The following is a 17,797-nucleotide window of genomic DNA, read 5'->3' on the forward strand; positions in this document are numbered from 1 at the left end:
TGATCGCTTCACAGCGTGTTACATTTATTACAAGTAATATTTCATATATACCAAGATGTTTACAACAACAAAAGTAATAAAAGTAATGTATTTAATACTGGCAACATATTGGAGTCCATCATTCACATACAAGCATCATCAAGCGGAACGCTTCAATCAAGTTGCTTATCGACGGTGTTTCGTCGTGTACCATACATAGTGGATCAGTGGAGCGGGCTGTTAGCAACTTTATGTAAAAGCGGAAAACTTCAGCCTGGGTTTCATAATTTTTTTGCGTCTAAAAGCAACTCGTCATGTCGGATACTTGGAGCAACATCCAGGCGCACAAGAAGCAACTGGACTCTCTGCGGGAGAGGCTGCAGCGACGCAGGAAAGACCCAACACAGCTTTCCGCGGGTACGTTCAGACCAGGCAGAGGGACATGCAATCAAAATGTCATTTATCGATTCTATAAAGTGTCCTAATAGAGCAATATCACAATATGTTGTTATCTGTGTAGGCATGTGTGTCTCAGTAAGCTAGCTAATGACTAGTACAGTCTGATTACTTTGTTGGCTGTCATATAGATATTTGTTTTACATTAAGCGCAACGTAGATATTATAAGTTATTATGAGTTATTTTATTAAGTTAGGTACGAGTTAATTGCGAGTTAATGCGTAAAGGTTTTCTTTGTTGCTGTAACATATTTATGACAATAAAGGCTTATGTGCTAATAAAATATTTAATTTCAGCCATAGTTTTCCTATTACCTATGATGTGTTCATGTGATTCTTGAATGAAAATGTTACACTTTTCTATCAAAAAGACTGTTAAATTGTTAGAACATAAAACTCATTATGAAAAAGGAGGAGGAGAGGAGGTTTCTCTCGTTACCTGACTTGTGTCTCCCACCCTTTCAGACGTTGGTGGCAGCACAGACAGCTCCACGGCCCGGAGTGACAGTCCAGCTCCATCAGCTCATCTGACCTCTCAGGAGGAAACAGAAAAACCACCGGACCCTGAACTAGAAAAAAAGTTGCTGGGCTATTTGTCTGATCTGAGTCTCTCACTACCTATTGATTCTCTTGCCATCACAAATGAGCTTAACAGCGTGAGTGTTTTCTTCAAAAACACAGAATTACATAGAAAAGTTATGTTATTGTCATTTTGACTGTATAATACTGAAAATTTGATGATATTTTCCCCACTCAGTCTGAATCTGTCGTGACGCATGGATGCATCCAGAGTCTGCTCCTCAAATTCTCTGCTCAGGAGCTCATCGAGGTCCGGCAGCCCAACTCAACCTCTACAAGTTCTACCTCCACCTCTACAGTTGTTGTAGCAGTGGACCATACAAAACTATGGGCTATGATTGGATCTGGAGCAGGAGCTCAAAGGACTGGAGTCAAGAGGAAAGCAGAAGACCCAACACACAGCAAAAGAGCTGCAGGCTTCGCTGCCTCACTGCAGAGCTCTGCTTCTCCTCCACACTCGTCCACCAGCTCTCTGACACCAGCTTCCTCCTCACAGCTAGCAGGTCCATCAGGCTCAGGAAGTGGTGCTGACAAAAAAGGAAGGAGCAGTAAAAGCCAGTCGTCCCATTTGGACATGGAGATTGAGAGTCTCCTCAACCAACAGTCCACAAAGGAGCAGCAGAGCAAAAAGGTACAGAGTTATCATTATTCTGAGTGGTTCTGTTTCACTTGTTATATTGCATGAAAAAAACCATGAATGATATTTTGTGTAGGTGAGCAGAGAGATTCTGGAGCTGCTGAACACCAGCACTGCCAAGGAGCAGTCTATTGTGGAAAAGTTCCGTTCCCGTGGCCGTGCTCAGGTCCAAGAGTTCTGTGACCATGGGACCAAGGAGGAGTGTGTTCGCTCTGGAGACACACCTCAGCCATGCAACAAACTACATTTCCGGTCAGTGCTTGCTTTTTAAATATGTATTTGACTTAACTTGATCATTAATCATTGATCTGAAACCCTGTAACAAAGGTCTACAACTGCTAGTATGTGCTGTTGTTTTTATATTTGGAAATAAACTTTGTTGAGATCTCTGCAGCATAAATCAATTTCTATCCAGACCTTATTATTTTATATAATACAAAAAGTTTTCTGGATTTTAACATCCAAACCCAAAGCTCACAAACTCTATTGCACGTTGTCTTGTTAAGTCGCATCATCAACAAACACACAGATGAGAGCCTTGGTGACTGCTCCTTCCTCAACACCTGTTTCCACATGGACACCTGCAAATACGTCCACTATGAGATCGACAGCCCACCAGAAGCAGAGGGGAGTCTGCTGGGCCCCCAGGCCGGGACCACAGAACTCGGCCTCCATGAAGGAGACAAGGACAGCAATGTCGGCAAACTTTTTCCCTCACAGGTGAGAAGAGATGAATAACATGTTGTACGATCCCTAGAAACAGATGGATATTATTCATTTTTACGGACTCTTAACACTTTTTTAAAATTGGTGTTTGAACTACTAGTGGATCTGCTGTGATATCCGCTACTTGGATGTTTCCATTCTGGGTAAGTTTGCCGTTGTCATGGCCGATCCTCCGTGGGACATCCACATGGAGCTGCCCTATGGTACGTTGACTGATGATGAGATGAGGAAACTCAACATTCCCATGCTGCAGGACGATGGCTTCCTCTTTCTCTGGGTCACTGGCAGGTAACTAAAATGACCCTAAAATATCTAAAGCTGTCTGTGAAATGAAAGCTCAGACGGTTTTCCTGCTTTTATTAAAGTGCAGTATTACTCTGGAAACAGTTTTTTTTTCCGCTCCCTCCTCCTTTTTGTTCAGGGCTATGGAGTTGGGCAGAGAGTGTCTCAGTCTTTGGGGGTAAGTCTTGCTCTGAATGTAATTTGATTAAACGTATTATTGGATTGTGCTCTTTGATGTTTTCCCATCCCTCTCAGTTATGAGCGTGTTGATGAAATCATATGGGTGAAAACCAACCAGCTTCAGAGAATCATCCGCACTGGTCGAACAGGTCATTGGCTGAACCATGGGAAAGAGCATTGTCTGGTATGTTTATGTATAGGGAAACTGTAACCTGTCATATATAAGGAACGTGGGCCTGCAGCAGGGCTTCAAGCTTGAGGAATTCAACTATTTCTGTTTTTTGCACGTTCATACATGAAGGCTGTCCAAAGGTGTGTTGTAAAGTTCCTCAGCTGCCACTGGCTCATTTATTTAGAACAGACTTAGAAACTGTGATTTGTTTCCCTTAGGTGGGTGTGAAGGGAAACCCTCAGGGCTTCAACAGAGGCTTGGACTGTGATGTTATAGTAGCTGAGGTAAAAGACAACAATTCCACATGCTGTGCTGTAGCTTCCACATGATACCTACAGTCTGAGAGGCTGCTTCTGTGATATCATTACGCTTCACACACTGTCTTACAGGTTCGATCCACCAGTCACAAGCCAGATGAGATCTATGGTATGATAGAGAGGCTCTCGCCTGGCACCAGGAAGATTGAGCTGTTCGGTCGGCCCCACAATGTCCAGCCTAACTGGTACCATCATTTTCTTTATCGTAGGGCTACTGTAAAAGCCCATTTAACAGTTCTACATATGTTAACATCCACCAAATGTGTTTTTACTTGTAGGATTACTCTGGGAAATCAGCTCGATGGCATTCATCTCTTGGATCCTGAGGTCGTGGCACAGTTTAAGATGCGATACCCAGACGGTGTCATCTCCAAACCCAAAACCATGCAGTGATGTCATCATTAGTCGACACAGGTCTGGAGACATTTGTAAATAGACTGTTTTTTGTTTATTTTTATACAAGTGAACAGAGTTTTTAAATAAACATCATTGATAAGATACATTGCCTGTCTATTGGTGTAGGCATTACATACAAAATGTGAGTCAGTTTTTTGTAGTAGTTTGTACCTGTAACTTGGAGAATGAGCTCAGATTTTATGCTGCAAATCATAAATTTACCATCAATAAAAACAGAAGACACATTTAATGCACATTATTATTATTATTTTATTAGTAAAGAATTAAGTTACTTTTGTTTTGGTGTTATATGTCAGTTTGTGACATATATTGACATATTGTCAATTTCAGTTTCTGATAATTGTTTTTTTAACATTGAAATTTGACAAGTTTTCACAGTAATTTTGGAACACCACTTAAAATCATGTCTGTTCATGGCAGACGAATAAAGAACCCTGTTCATCCCGCACCCCTGTCGTTAGGCTTCGTTAAAATCACAACAGTTATTCCAAAAATAGTAAAGAAAAGCATAGCAACAAGGAGCGGAAGCCAAGCATGATTCACCAAAGCATAATGCTCCTACAGCTGTCAGACCTCCTCAGCCCGGCTCAGATCATACGTGGTGTCAACATAACCCTCGGCTGTTCAAGAAATAGAATTTTCTTTCTGTTTCGTTGCTTCACTGTTAGTGTGCAGGCTTTGTGTCGCAGAAGAGGAATAAAAAAAGTAATATTGTCATCAATGTTAGATTTAGAAATCCAAACACTAATACCTCTGCCTCTCCCTCATGTGGCTTAGTGAAGCTCCTCTATTTAACTCTGGCCCTCAGAATAGAAACGGCATTTTCTCCTCAAAGATCAAACAAAAAGAATAAAAAAAGAAAAAAAGTAGAAAAAGTAATGCACTTGTTGGTAGGCAACTCTGTAAACAAGTCTCTTCACCTCTGTAACATCCGTAAGGGCAGTGGCTCCACCCTCTTTAGTCCTTATCACAAGCACAAGAGTGGTTAAAATGCAAACTGTGTCTGTCCATCACATCTGAAGGTGACACCTGATGCGCTAGCTCGTCTGTCGGGCCTTGGCGTCTTCAGCACAGGTCAGAAATGGTTTCTACCGCAGCCCTGTCCTCCTCAGTACGTGGCGTCCACCGCGTTGATGTTGCTGTCCAGCTGATGTCTGAAGGACAGCCTGGCCTTGGTGGAGAAGTAGACCTGGGAGCCGCGGCTGCCTGCGCCGTCGCTGTCGCTGCCCCAGGACGTGGTGGAGGACAGGCGTGGCTTCGTCTCCTCTGTGGGAACTGAAACACGGACGTTAATGAGAAGCGTCTCATCTAGTTTTCCTTCATTTGGCCTCAGGGACCTCTCCTCACCTGCCTCCGGGGGGCACTGCCTGCTCTTGCAGCGCTCTTTGCTGCGTCTGTAGAAAGGGAAACACTGCAGCATCTTCACACCCATGACGGACGTCTGCAAACAGAGGCACAAGTTTAAAAATCAAACACGGCTTCAACTTTTCCTCCAACTCTCTTCTTTGATTTCTCACACCGGGACACCGGCACAGTTCAGCCGGTTCTGACTTTGCACGCTAGTTTAATGTGAGCGCCACAATGCCGAGCCGCCAGCCAAGCGTCTGTATTTACAGTGACATCATCGTCACAGCGTCTAATCCTGGGAACGGACGTCGGGTGGAGGCCGTGGCAGCCTCGAATTTATGGGCGTCGGGGCAAACAGATTACAAAGAGCTTCTGTGATGAATGGGAGCCATAAGCAGGCAAGTGGATATGTGGCGTGAAGCTAGAGCCATTGTTCCTGTTTGATTAGTAAAATGATTGATTTCTGTATGTTCCCTCTCCACCAGCCATTATTCTGGATTGTGAGCTGTTGCTGTTTTTTGTCTCGCGGCAGAGCTCGACCGGTTGTTGGCCAACCCTTATCTGGACCCAGATATGCCCCTGAACGCCCAGTCTTTGCTCCATGCTGCATGTGCTGTACTGTGGCTCTGATTCACTGAGCCGGGAGTCAGATAAATTCACAGGTCCTCGGAGGAAGATCGCTGTCTCTCTGGCACCGCTGAGTGTTTAAATGGAAACGAGGCCGCATGCCAGAACAAGGCTCAATTTGCTTAGAATGAGAAATGTATTTAGTCTAATCAGGTTAAGAAATGGGTCAGATGAAATGAGGGTGGGGGACAAGCCTGAGTTTATACTGTAACTGTGTTGAAATACCTATAGGTAGTATTGCATACTGATCCTACTGCTGATCAGCAAATCTTTAGAGAACAAAATGTAAAAGCTTCAGGGCTGTGACGCAAGCTCATAAATGAAAAAAAGAACAACCACACAAAGTTGCAAAATATCCATAAACACAAGCACAACCACAAAATGTCGCGAAAATGTTGACGCCGTGACGCAAAGCGACCTCAAAATATGGAAAGTGAGGGAGAAAAGGATGAAGAGACTGAAACTGACGGGAGGGAGGAGCAGAAGCCGGCGCGTGGCGTCTCGCGGACTGACGCGACGCACAGCAGACGCTGCCGATGAGCCTCTCAGCCCCTCTGTTCATTACTCAGAGCAACAGACTCCACTATCTGATGACAAACAGCGAGCTGCGATTGCGACACCGCGCTGAGCTCTTTCCCTTTTTTTCACTGTTTACTGCCGACTCCTTTCGCGGCGCGACTTCGCTGGGACGTGACAGCGCGCACGCGGACGACAGAGGGGGAGTTGTGAGTTCAGTCTCACCCAGGTGTGGCTGTGGCAGCGCGTCTCCATCAGACGCAGTGTGAGCATTATAGCGAGGTCAGATTACGCGCTCGGGCCCGTGACTGTACAGAATGAAGAACTGGGGCAGAACAGCCTGAGCAGGTTCAGTTACGTTTGCATCGACGCCTGTGAATTAATGTACTTTCTGCTCATCTAAACACAAAGTTAGGCCCCGGTCGGTGGTGAGGAATTTTGGACCGAGACCACCGTTGGTTGTGGGGGTCTGGCAACACACAAGCAGCCCAGAGCAGGAGAAGCAGAAGACTGAGCACGAACAATAAAGGCTGAAGAATGAAAGCTCTGAACCCGTGGAATCGGGGCCTCAGTCTTTCTGTGATTGAGGCTCTGAGCTTCTCTGCTCCATCAGCGCCGCGGGCGACACGTTGTGTTAACTGGGAAAACCCGGTGGAAGCGACGCGACGTCAAGCTGTTTGTTTAATCCACGTTTTATCCATTCTGCCCATTAATCATCCTCCCCGTCCACACTGGGCTCTTTATCTGCCCTGTAAACAGCGCACAGTAACACGATCACTATCTTCCCACAGGTTTTCCGCTCGCTCCCTCGGGGCTCTGTGTAAAAGCGTTGCCCTGTGTCACTGCCCTCAGCACAGAGCTTCACTCAGGCCTGGCGGGCTGGGTGGCGCGTACAGCAGGACGCATGCTGGCCGCTGGGCCCGGGAGCAGCCCGTAACCCCTCGCCCTTCGCTTCATCTGCAGCCGCTGCCTCAAGTGGGCTTTAGGATGTTTGCACACGCCGGCGTGGTGATTATAAGGTGGTGGAAGTACGCGCACCCGACTAACGCCACGTCTGCCTCCATTTCTGGCCTCACGGCTCCAGCTGGAGCCAGCAGCCCTCACACCGAACACACCCGTGGCCCGACAGGCTCCTGAAATACGAGCGCAGCAGTCATTTAAACTCTCATATTTTTACAGTATAAGCTTTGCTTGGGCGCTCGCACTGACTATTACTGTGTCTTTATCTGTGCTGGTTGTTCGTGGTTGTTGTTCAGGTTTCTTCTCGTGCTGCAGAACTGAGAGCAGGTGATTGAACAGAGTCTGGACTAGAACTGCAGCTTTAGGCATCGCTAAACAGGCAGAAGTGAAAGTTTTGTTATACAACACTTTAAGGAAACTCTGTATGATGTGGATTTGTGCACTTTAAACCCAATAATTCTTCCAACTTGTGGGAAAAAGTCTAAAAAATGACGGATTTTTAAATCTTTAAACAAATACTTCGCTTCGTCTGATTTATTTCTGGGACTGTGTACAAAGCTCGTGCGCAAAGGTGGAGGCCCCTGTGCGCGTGCACGCGAAGGCTGAATGGAAAGCCGCGCCAGACAGGCTAATCTGAGCTTTCATCCTGTGCACTACATCACTTATCTCCTCCTGAATTAACCATTCAACTGGTTTAGTCACAGACCGAAGTTTGGGATCGTTCAACGTTTTGCTCGTTTGAGGCTGAAGGCGTTCGCTTCGACACGAGCGGTCCCGTTATGTGGCTCGAACCGGCGGTGCCGGTGGTACCGTGAGGCCGGACAGTTAACGGGAACAATGAGTGACTTATTGCGTCCGCAGAATAAAGTTTGCTAAGTGTTTACCCGCTGAGAGCTCTCGACATTCCAGACGGACTTAGTTCTACTGCACGCGCGCCTCCTGCGCTCGGACCAAAGCAGCGACGCGAGCGCGTCTTGTTTTCACACACGTCAACGTTATATTCACACGCCTGTTCATCACCGGACACGTCCTGACAGCAAACAGCCCTCGGTACCAGAATGGCGCACCTTACCTGAAAACGTGAAGGCGGAAGGCGGCTGGAAGGCGAATATTCTCGCCAAACGTCCCGCTGCAACGCGGATATCCTCGCGTCGCCTGCTCCGCCGCGGTGCGTCCGCCGTCCACACGCGGTTCCGTGGAGGTGAGTGCTGGCTTCCTGGCACCGCGCGCGTCCCGGTGCGTCCCAGACGCCGTGGAAAGGTTCGAGCGGCGCACGGAGCCCGCACTTTAAATAGCAAATCCCCCGGAGCTCGACGACACGCCTGCCCCCCCCCCCCTCCTCCCCCGCTCTCCTCCAGACTCTCCCTCCCTCCCCCTCCTCGTCTGGTGCCCGTCTCCCATCACACGTACGCACTTTCCCCTTTGTTTTTTCGTCCTTCCCGCTTATTTATTGCTTCAGATAAGACAGAACGCTCTTAGAGCATCACTGGCTCCGCTTCCTTTTCCACAAATGACACATCAGTGCAAAATTAGAGGCGACGCCGTAAATCACAGTGATTTGATCAAGACGTAACCTCTGGCAAAGGCTCATTTGTTTAAGTTTGCTGATATAATTATCTTTCACCTCATTATGTCTCTGTACTTCTGTTTTGCTTCAGTGTTTCCTGTTTTCACTAGCAGATTAGCAGATACTAGTAGATTTAAGTGCGGAACATGTAAATAAACAACAAATAGTAAATTAAAAATAAATGTTTTGATTTTAATAGATTAGTTGATGTGAATCTGGCATTTACATATAACATATACTACAATATGAAATTTTTGCGTAATATATGTTTTTATTACATATTAATATAGTATTGTATTATTAATAGTAGTTTTTCAGTATTATTCAGGTACAGTAGAGAAACACAGAGGTGGTAAAAACAGTCAGCAAATTTATCTTTTTGACTTGAAGGTTTGAAGGTTGACGCAGATGATGAACGTCCACCTGAAGTCAAAGCCAACTAGGTTCCTTTTTGTTTTCATATTTAACCACAAACAAAACACTGAAGACTTTTGGTTTGTGCATTTCTGAAGGTCAAATATTACACGTGTGTTTGTGCGCAAAACACAAATGCACGTGATATGAGCATTGAGGCACGGCCTGCAGAAATGGAAAGCAATGACAAACCTACTCACACACACTTCACACAATAACAGACGCTTGACTTGTCTTCCTTCACCTTTTTAAACTTTTTGCAGAGTAGGTTTCCATTTCCTCCACATCCACTCTAGGGGTTGTACAGACAGACCATCACAACAATACAGACACTAAAAACACAAAACTCCACAATACTGAGGCTTTAACTGCATCATTTGTTGATTCCTGACAAACTCTATGGACAAACACACGCTAACTTGCTTTCAACTATTTCTTGGCTCCATTTCATTAAACTCATTGAAACCTGTTCACTGTTTTGACATCAGGTCGTCAGAGCCGCTCATCATAACAAAGCATATGAACAGCTACTTTGTGCTTTCAAGGAACGGAGGCGTGGCCTCAGGTCGCTTCCCTGTGAGTCACGTGGAGCCGGCCGCAACCTGCTGGTTGGGATTCTTCTGAACTCATATGTGCCGTATATGAGTTGTGTAATACGTGCAAGAACATGCAGCTTCAGAAAACCCCAAACCGACAGACAGTCCTGAACGTCTCTCTGCTCCACGGAGGCACATGTTTGGTGACGTTCAGGCCGTTTGGACCGTTCACGCTGCCCGTTTGCTCTGCATCCTGGGTCTCAGGCTCTGGTGGCTGCAGGGGTTTGTCCTGATGAAAACAGCCACGCACAGGAAACACTAAACTCAGATTCACCCACGGGACATCATGTACAGGCTGTAACCAGGTCAAAGCACCAGCTCTCATCGTGAGCACAAGAAATAGAGAATACAGTGAATCACATGTCATCATTATTTATAATCCTGCATTTCATGGCGGAGAATTCGATCTGTCTCTAATCCAGTCGTCCTCATGAACACGTCGCTCTCACATGATTAAATTCCCACCTGCGTATGAGGACGAAGGACGCGCTGCTGTGGGACGATGGGTCTAATTTTAAATCCAATCCGCTCACCTGACTATAGAGTTACAGCATTTAGACATCAAATACGCTCAACACCATCACATGTAAATAAATGTGCTCTTCACCCAGTGACTCACGCCAGGTTCATTTTCCGCCAGTCCTCCTTTTACAAACAGGAAACCGTGAATTACGCGTGTGTATGAAATAACAGCTCTCCTGTGTTTGTGCAACAGATTCCGAACCTTCGCTCGCCTCCAGTCACCTCCACGTTCACACTCTCATTCCTCTTCTTGTACGGTGGCTCCGGGCGGAGCGCGGACGCGCCGCCGCTCCGTGCGCGGGCTCGGGTAGCAGGGTCTGGGCCGCTGCCACTGCCCCAATGCCCCCGAGTGTCATCCTGATACCAGACACTTTCAGCTGGTGCAGAGGGGAAAGTGGCCGGTGAGTGGAAACCTGCAACAGTTTTTGGCCACTCTGTAAAGTTAATCCCTCGGTGCGGTTGCTCCACCGCAAAGAGACAGAAATAGCACCACTGTCAATGTGCAGCAATAGCAAAACACTCCATATGAACGCAAGGCCCTCGTCGGGTTCAGGCTCAGGCTGTAAAACAGCTGATTGAGGTAGTGGATTATGTTGATGATGCATCTGAACGAGGCGACGTATCTAATGGCGCCCAAATCCAGGTTAAGTGTCATTTGATTGCTTCTGATATAATTACGTTAGACTCGACTCTGCATTGACGTTTAAAAGTCCCAGCTTGTGTGTGACTGCGGACAAGTAATCAGTGCCGACACTCTGGACCCTCCCCACTTATCAATAGGGGTCTGACGTCGTTAATCAGTGAAAGACCAGTTGCAAAGACGTGCGAACCTGCTAAAATGGAGCCCCTGCAGGATCAGACCGGTCTGCTCCGAGTGTTTACTGCTCCGGACCCCTCCCTCAGACCTCCAAAACCACCCCACAGCGGGGTTTGTTCGTGTGTGGGTGATTTGGGGCCAGAGCGAACAGGCTGCTGCCCCCCCCCCCCCCCTTCTATACATCAGGCCAGTCCCTCACGCCTCCCCGGTGCCCTCACATGAGCAGGGGACATTCTGTACATTCGTTGTCCTCACTGATCACACTAATCCTAGAGAACACGGGGAGGAGTCTCCTCACGTTCGTGCTCCACATACTGAGAGCTGGTGGTGTTGAAGGCACAGGAGCGACACGCCGCTCCCCTCCTGCACTTTTTCCTCTTTTGTCCACAAATCAGACAGAAACAAACAAAAAGTTAGTTTAACACCTTTTAGGCAGATAGTTTTTCCACCACACCACAAAAAACAGCTACTAATGCTCCTAAAATTATTAAAATCTTCACAGATTAACAAAATAACAGAAATTTAACTTTGCTTTGATTAACTATATATTATTATTGATGGAAGTTGGTCTGTTGCAACAGGCAGTATGAAATCTGTAAATGAATCGGCTCCTACCTCCTCGTTGACTGGAGGTGTAATTAATGCTGTTTGCTATTTGCAGAGCAGACGAGGGACAATGGTCCACTGGCACCTGAGCAGTCGTGTCTGTGACAGCGATGGATCCTTGCACACATGTAACACTGTGCACAAACACTCAGGGCAGTGTCGGCGGTGTGGAACCAGTGCGTATCAGCTGAACGGCGATGGGAGCGTTCTTCTGCTGATGGACCTGCTGAGTTGGCCTGACTGTCGTCTCCGCGGCCTGACTGAGGTCAGCGGCTCATAATTACTGGGTGCTGGATGCTGAGGTATCAGTTGACGCCGGGTTTAGTCACTTGTTAGAGCGTGACGGCCGCTGGCACGTGAAGCTGTGTTTGAGAGTGCGCTGCAGTTTGTGCAGTTGTAGTTTATTATGAGCAGAAGGTTTGAGCCCACAACAGTTACTCAGCTTCACTGTTTGTGCTGCTCTGCTGCGATTCTGGTCCGCACCAGCCAGTTCTGCTTCATTGTCCCACTATAAATGGGGCAGGAGGGGCTCGTTCTAGGCAAACGGGTTCACTTCCAAATAATGACCTCACTCCAGGTCTAAATGGAAGCACAGTGCAGATGTAACAGAGGAATTCTGAGCTCAGCACCAGTCTTTTTTTAATTAACCTATTGAATCCTGCCTCTGAATGTGCTGGGACTCGCTCTCTGGGTCTCAGGGCGATGACATTAAGCATCACGTCTGTGACTCTGGATTCTTTCAGTTGGGCTGTGATTTGCATGAGAAGTGGCTGAGAACGGGCCCCCTTCCCATTTCCCTGCCTTTGTCCCGTCGCTCTTTTATTCTGAATCCTTCTCACTTATGCTCCTTCCTCGCTTTGTGCTGTGCAATTACATAAGAGACCTGCACTTATCTGACATGTTGGGCACCACACATAATTTCCCCTCCGTGTCCTGCTTGGGAATAATGTGCAGAAAACCTGTGTGTTTACAGTCCTCAGTACACGCAGCCGCTGAAAAGCAGGGCTGTGATTGGCCTGTGTTGATTTAAACCTGTACTTCTGCAATAATGAGGCCAGTGAAGCAGGTCTAAATGCATTTATCTGTCCCGGCTTTAGCTGTGAGCTGTGTAGCTGTGGGGTATTTGGACTCTCTCTCCTGTGCAGCCTGGGTCTATATTTACCCAGATGCAGCTCTTCTGCAACAGGCTTTTAACGGGAGAGTTAGGTAACAATTACCACGAAGCCGCTCCATGGCAACAAAAGATTAGGAGCTTAACCTCCACCTATGCTAACAAGCACTCGTACAGATTGTGCAGGCTGTTTATGCAGCTGCAGTGCTCACAGTGTCCACAGGGGGCAGGTGACCTTTGACCCTGTGTGCAGTCATAGGAATCCTGCTGGATCTGGCTGCATGAGGCAAGTTATTAACAAGGGTGATGGGGGGTGAATTAATGAGTGACACAGAGCAGAGGTTCACTGGTTGTGTGTTGGAGAGAAAACCTCTTTATTCAGTTTGTTTTCATTGCACAGCTCGTCATCCACGTTTCGCTGACACACATGCTTTTATTTACATCCACATCCACTAAATGTTTTCTGGGGAGCCCTTAGTTTACACACAATTCATTATTTGATTAATTAATTCAGACAGTGCACAAAAATCACACAACAATATGTAATGGTAATATTGCAAAATGATGATACGCAGTAAAATCCCAGTGTTCTTCTACACATTTTCTTTCAACGTGAACATAAAGGCCTCCTGACAGGACATAGAACGCCGACGTCCATTTTTATAATCCACCGTCATCCTGCAACAAAGCACACGTCACACGTTTACTTCATGATTCAGAGAATGACAACAGAATAAACATCTGCATCTCCCTGAGTCGAAGTCACATAATGTTTGGGTGCGTTTTACTGATTTAGAGTTCACCTTATATGTTTCTTGATAATTACAGTTACTTCCCAATGTGCATACAATGAGCTTTACATTGTGTCTGTCATAATTAACTATAACTAATTTATCTTTCTGACCAAATTTTGAATCTCAGTTGGAACCAACTAGCCTGTAAATCAGCACCGTTTCTCTAATTAGTGCTCTAATAGCTGCTCTGCTGATTGGAGTCTGCTGCTCAGCCTCAACATCCATCAACACAGGATTCAAAATATTTGCCTTCTTCCTGCTTCTGCTTTTCATCAGTGGCAGACTTGATAAAGATCCAGCATCGCAATCAGAACAGCACTAAAGAGACTCAGTGGGAAGCTGCATCGAGGACAAGTCACACCACAAGCTACTGGGAATAGTTGGTTCACGTCCAGCAACGAGACCAGTCTCTCCCGAACATGTTGGTCCGGGTTCGCGACCTCACACGGATCAGAAGCTATTTTTACAAAACTGCACGGATCCTGTCCTGACTGGACCCGCTGGCCTGGTCCACTCACGTCTTTGCTGTCGCGACAGTCCCCGCAGATGCAGCCGATGCAGCCGTTGATCACCTGCATGGCGCAGAGCACAAACTGCAGCAGGCCGACGCACAGCAGGATGGAGAACAGCACCACGTGCCACATCACCGCGTTTTTGGGGAAGTCACACATGCTCCATATAGTCTGGTTGAAGAGGTAACTGTCTTTACCCCTGAAAGGGACAAGCATCGCACAGGAAAGCAGCATTAGCACCAGACCATGGAGCATGAAAACCACAGCGGTTAATTACCTCCGCGAGGAACGGAACAACGTAGAAAAGGAGAAGTGGAAAAAGAGGAAACAGAGGTTTGCTGGATGAATAACAAGCTGAGGTTGAATATTAATGTCCCAGCAAGCAATCACACTGGCTTCCCTCCCTGTTAACGGCTGCTATATCACAGACGCCGTTAGTCTACATATTAACACTCATGTTTATTAACCATTTCCCGTTCAGCTGATTAGCTGTGATCACGTGGCTGCAGTTCAGCTTGTAAAGCGCTTTACTGGTGCAACCAGCTGTGTCCAGTGTGGGACCATTTACTGGGTCCACAGGCTCAGACTCTGATAGTGAGACAAGGTCCGTGCTGCCACCTGCTGGACTCAGAGCGCATCACAGTTACATCGTCTGTGTCTAGAATAAAACTATTTGTCCTCTCCTTTCCGCTGAGGAGCATTGTCTGGTCAAATTAAAATGGTCCATGGGAGATGAACTCACGAGCCGAGACCCTCAAATGGGTATTTCCATTCGTTGGTGTCCAGGCGACACTTGGGTCCGACGGCCAGGCCAGCGGAGGACACGCTGATGCAGTAAACGGACCCGAGCAGGCCGAAGGCAGAGGAAAACACTGAGTTCAGCATCTGGAGGAAAGATGACACACTGAATGAACTGAAATGAATTTTTTATCATTTATGGATTCATTAGGTTCACTGAGAATCTACATCTGGAGTGGACCATGTATCTAAGACCCTCCATTAAACATGTGGAGGACATAGTTTCCTTCTGAACTGCAGTGAATGAAGTAGCACAAGATGGAAATGTATTGAACACATCAAAAGGCTTTTACTACACAAAACATTATAGTACAATAACAGATTACTACTGATAAAATACACAATTCTAGTTTCTCCTTTTTATGTTTACGACATATCGATGGCATTTGGATGTTTACCACCTGCCATTAACAGACATGCAGGCCTGTATCTAGAGTTGTTTACTCACCCGGCAGCGGTTACCACAGCAACCTTTCCCACAGCAACCCTTGCCCCCGGCTCTGATAGACGAGCAGCTTGGGCACAGCATCTGAAATGTTGGAAAACACATTCTCTTACTTTAGTTTTCAGAAATTTTATTTCTTTAATATTATTTCTATCATTTGATGTGTGTGTGTGTGTGTGTGTGTGTGTGTTTGTGTATGTGTGTGTGTGTGTGTGTGTGTGTGTGTGTGTGTGTGTGCGTGTGTGTATTTTCTTATCTCTTAAACCTTGTGTGTTCTGTGAGTTTTGTCTCTGTTGAATCGATACAACAAAACTGTGTCCTTCATGCGACTCGGTTCTCCATTTACTGCTTTTATGTGTACAAAACATTTATAGTCCTAATAAATTAATCTAATAAATGAACATTGTCCTGAAGATAACATAAGGGGAAACTCATAATCTAAACATAAACAAGATGAGGCAGTTTTCATTTGTGAACAGTGGCCTTAGTGCGTTACATTTACAAGTCTCAACTTTTATTGTCTGTTGGTAAGTGTAAACAATAACTAACTTTCAATATGGATTATATATTAAATATTATATTATATATTATGTTTTTGACTTGTGTTTCTATTATTTGGTAGAATCATTCTAGTATTCCTCAGTAGTGGCTCAGACCTTCTAGAAGTGAATTACAGAAAAGGTTTTTGAAGTTCTGACTTTTTTTTAACAGCGTGACATTATTTATATAATGATTCACTGCTCAGGTTCAAGGCGTGAAAAAAAACATTGAATAAACACATTACAATAAATAAAACCAAATACAAACTGATGAAAATAAAATATAAAACAGTAATCTATTCATCTATAAAATTAACCCCATAAAAGTATTTCACAGGTTTACACAGGCTCAGTAAAGGTAAGACATTAAACCACACAGGTCATAAAGCAGCACTCACAAACAGGCCTCCTCCGATGAGGCCGCCCATGAGCCAGGTCTGGAGCGAGATCTGGTCCGTCTGCAGGCGCTGGCCATCGGGGAAGAAGAGCAGCAGGTTGCAGATGATGCAGACGAAGGCGGTGGGCAGCAGGATCAGGCCCACCAGCCGGGCGCACTTCCCCGTACAGCACATGCTTCCTCCGGTTCAACCGCGCCGATGCCTTGTCTCCCGTCTTCTTCTTTTTCTTCCTCCTCCTCCTCTTCTTCTTCTCTCCCGCTGGCGGTTTCTCCTCTCAGTCACAAACTGTGGGTGAAACTGAAGGGGGAGGCGAACGGCGGCCGTCCTCGCGCACGGCGAAAGTCAAACAGAGCTGGTGCCAGCGGCAGCAGGAAGCAGCGAGGGAACAAAGGCCGGGCTGATCCCAGAGCTGCGTCTTCTCACGGCTGTTAATAGCGAAGACGCAGTAACTGGCTGTAAAAATGATGAGGGCTGATGCTGCATGGAAGGTGCCAGATGCCCTTTGACATGGCCTCACGATAACAGCCTGTTTGTTTTATTTATGACCTGTAGGCAAACACACAGCAGGGTTTGGTCCGCGGAGCCGTGTCCACAGATCAGTAACTAACTGGGCATGTTCTCACTGACTGTGGAAACGCACAGCCAGCACGTCCAAGGACCTAAAAAGGCTTTAGGCAGAAATGTATTAGTACTGTACACACATCCTTTACATGTTTCTGTTCTTTACGCTTTTAAAAATAATGAAATGAGTCAATGACTAGTTATTGATTTGGTCTCAGCCAAATATTATTAGCAAATTAGGTCCCACTTCCCCTTTTTTACCAAAAAATGCCTTAATAACCTAAATGGTCAGAGTCAAACCAACCTAAGTAAACAAAGGATTATTTTTATTTATTTGTTTGTGTCAACATCAGTCAAATGAAAGACTCATTAATACTAAGTCAGACCTCACAAGACAGAATTTATATTTCACTGAAGCATCTACAAACCACTAAAGTTTATTTCTTGAAGAGATTTGATATTTTGATTAAAAATGTTGAAAGTGCTACATTGTGTTTCTGTGCTTGGTTGTGAACGCACTAAACGCCTCTCAGTCGCACGTTCACACGTTCTGTCGAGTGTCTCTCGTGCTGCAGCTTCCGTGGTTGCTTCAGCTGCTTCTGAAGCAGTGGCAGGTGGGTTCATGGGTGAGTGCAGCTCGGCCCGGTGTCACTGGGAGGAACAGCGTCAGGCTCGTTAAACAGGCATCCAGATTAATGGGTCACCATCAGCACGTGCCGTCGTCAGTACAATCAGTTCAGTCGGCACCGAGCTGCTCTGCATTCCCTCTCACGCTGTCAAACCAGCATCTGTGGAATGGCCTGTCTCAGTCTGTGGGAGAACAGTGAGCGCAATAGCGGCGTTTGCTCCGCAGCGCCATCTACAGGCCGTTCACTGACAGTGACTGAGGCTCTCAGGTGAGTACAGATCATCGGGATCTATG

At 46.2% G+C, this 17,797-nt stretch overlaps 3 protein-coding genes across 3 annotated transcripts; 1 reads left to right on the forward strand and 2 right to left on the reverse strand.

Moving 5' to 3' along the window:
* Positions 1-164: 164 nt before the first annotated feature.
* mettl3 (methyltransferase like 3) lies at positions 165-3,826 on the forward strand. Its single transcript, XM_029139319.3, has 11 exons — positions 165-396; positions 901-1,091; positions 1,193-1,645; positions 1,728-1,903; positions 2,158-2,371; positions 2,478-2,665; positions 2,799-2,837; positions 2,915-3,023; positions 3,230-3,295; positions 3,401-3,513; positions 3,607-3,826. The coding sequence occupies exons 1-11, from the start codon at positions 294-296 to the stop codon at positions 3,719-3,721; spliced, it is 1,767 nt and encodes a 588-aa protein (XP_028995152.1). The 5' UTR covers positions 165-293; the 3' UTR covers positions 3,722-3,826.
* A 143-nt stretch (positions 3,827-3,969) lies between these two features.
* Positions 3,970-8,525, reverse strand: si:ch211-237l4.6 (uncharacterized protein LOC446130 homolog; the record flags this gene model as incomplete). The annotated part of the gene is made up of 3 exons (XM_041069555.2): positions 3,970-5,020; positions 5,093-5,186; positions 8,268-8,525. Coding segments are annotated over 3 exons (519 nt in total), but the record flags the coding sequence as incomplete, so codon positions are not given.
* A 4,650-nt stretch (positions 8,526-13,175) lies between these two features.
* On the reverse strand, positions 13,176-16,790 carry tm4sf5 (transmembrane 4 L six family member 5). The gene is made up of 5 exons (XM_029143105.3): positions 16,315-16,790; positions 15,381-15,461; positions 14,877-15,019; positions 14,141-14,333; positions 13,176-13,506 (listed from the first exon to the last, which is right to left on the reverse strand). Exons 1-5 carry the CDS (start codon positions 16,486-16,488, stop codon positions 13,489-13,491), a joined length of 609 nt encoding a protein of 202 aa, XP_028998938.1. The 5' UTR covers positions 16,489-16,790; the 3' UTR covers positions 13,176-13,488.
* Positions 16,791-17,797: the final 1,007 nt, after the last annotated feature.

The sequence above is a fragment of the Betta splendens genome, chromosome 2 (genome assembly GCF_900634795.4).
Source record: "Betta splendens chromosome 2, fBetSpl5.4, whole genome shotgun sequence".
Classification (NCBI taxonomy): Eukaryota; Metazoa; Chordata; class Actinopteri; order Anabantiformes; family Osphronemidae; genus Betta; species Betta splendens.

Excerpts from the sequence above, each read along its gene's own strand:
- mettl3 (XM_029139319.3), top strand. The coding sequence starts at position 294 with ATGTCGGATACTTGGAGCAACATCCAGGCGCACAAGAAGCAACTGGAC. Across the intron at positions 1,646-1,727 it reads AGGAGCAGCAGAGCAAAAAG|GTGAGCAGAGAGATTCTGGA; the intron begins GTACAGAGTTAT and ends TATTTTGTGTAG. Across the intron at positions 2,372-2,477 it reads GCAAACTTTTTCCCTCACAG|TGGATCTGCTGTGATATCCG; the intron begins GTGAGAAGAGAT and ends TTGAACTACTAG.
- tm4sf5 (XM_029143105.3), bottom strand. The coding sequence starts at position 16,488 with ATGTGCTGTACGGGGAAGTGCGCCCGGCTGGTGGGCCTGATCCTGCTG. Across the intron at positions 15,462-16,314 it reads TCATCGGAGGAGGCCTGTTT|ATGCTGTGCCCAAGCTGCTC; the intron begins GTGAGTGCTGCT and ends CCAACATTTCAG. Across the intron at positions 15,020-15,380 it reads GCTGTGGTAACCGCTGCCGG|ATGCTGAACTCAGTGTTTTC; the intron begins GTGAGTAAACAA and ends TCTTTCCTCCAG.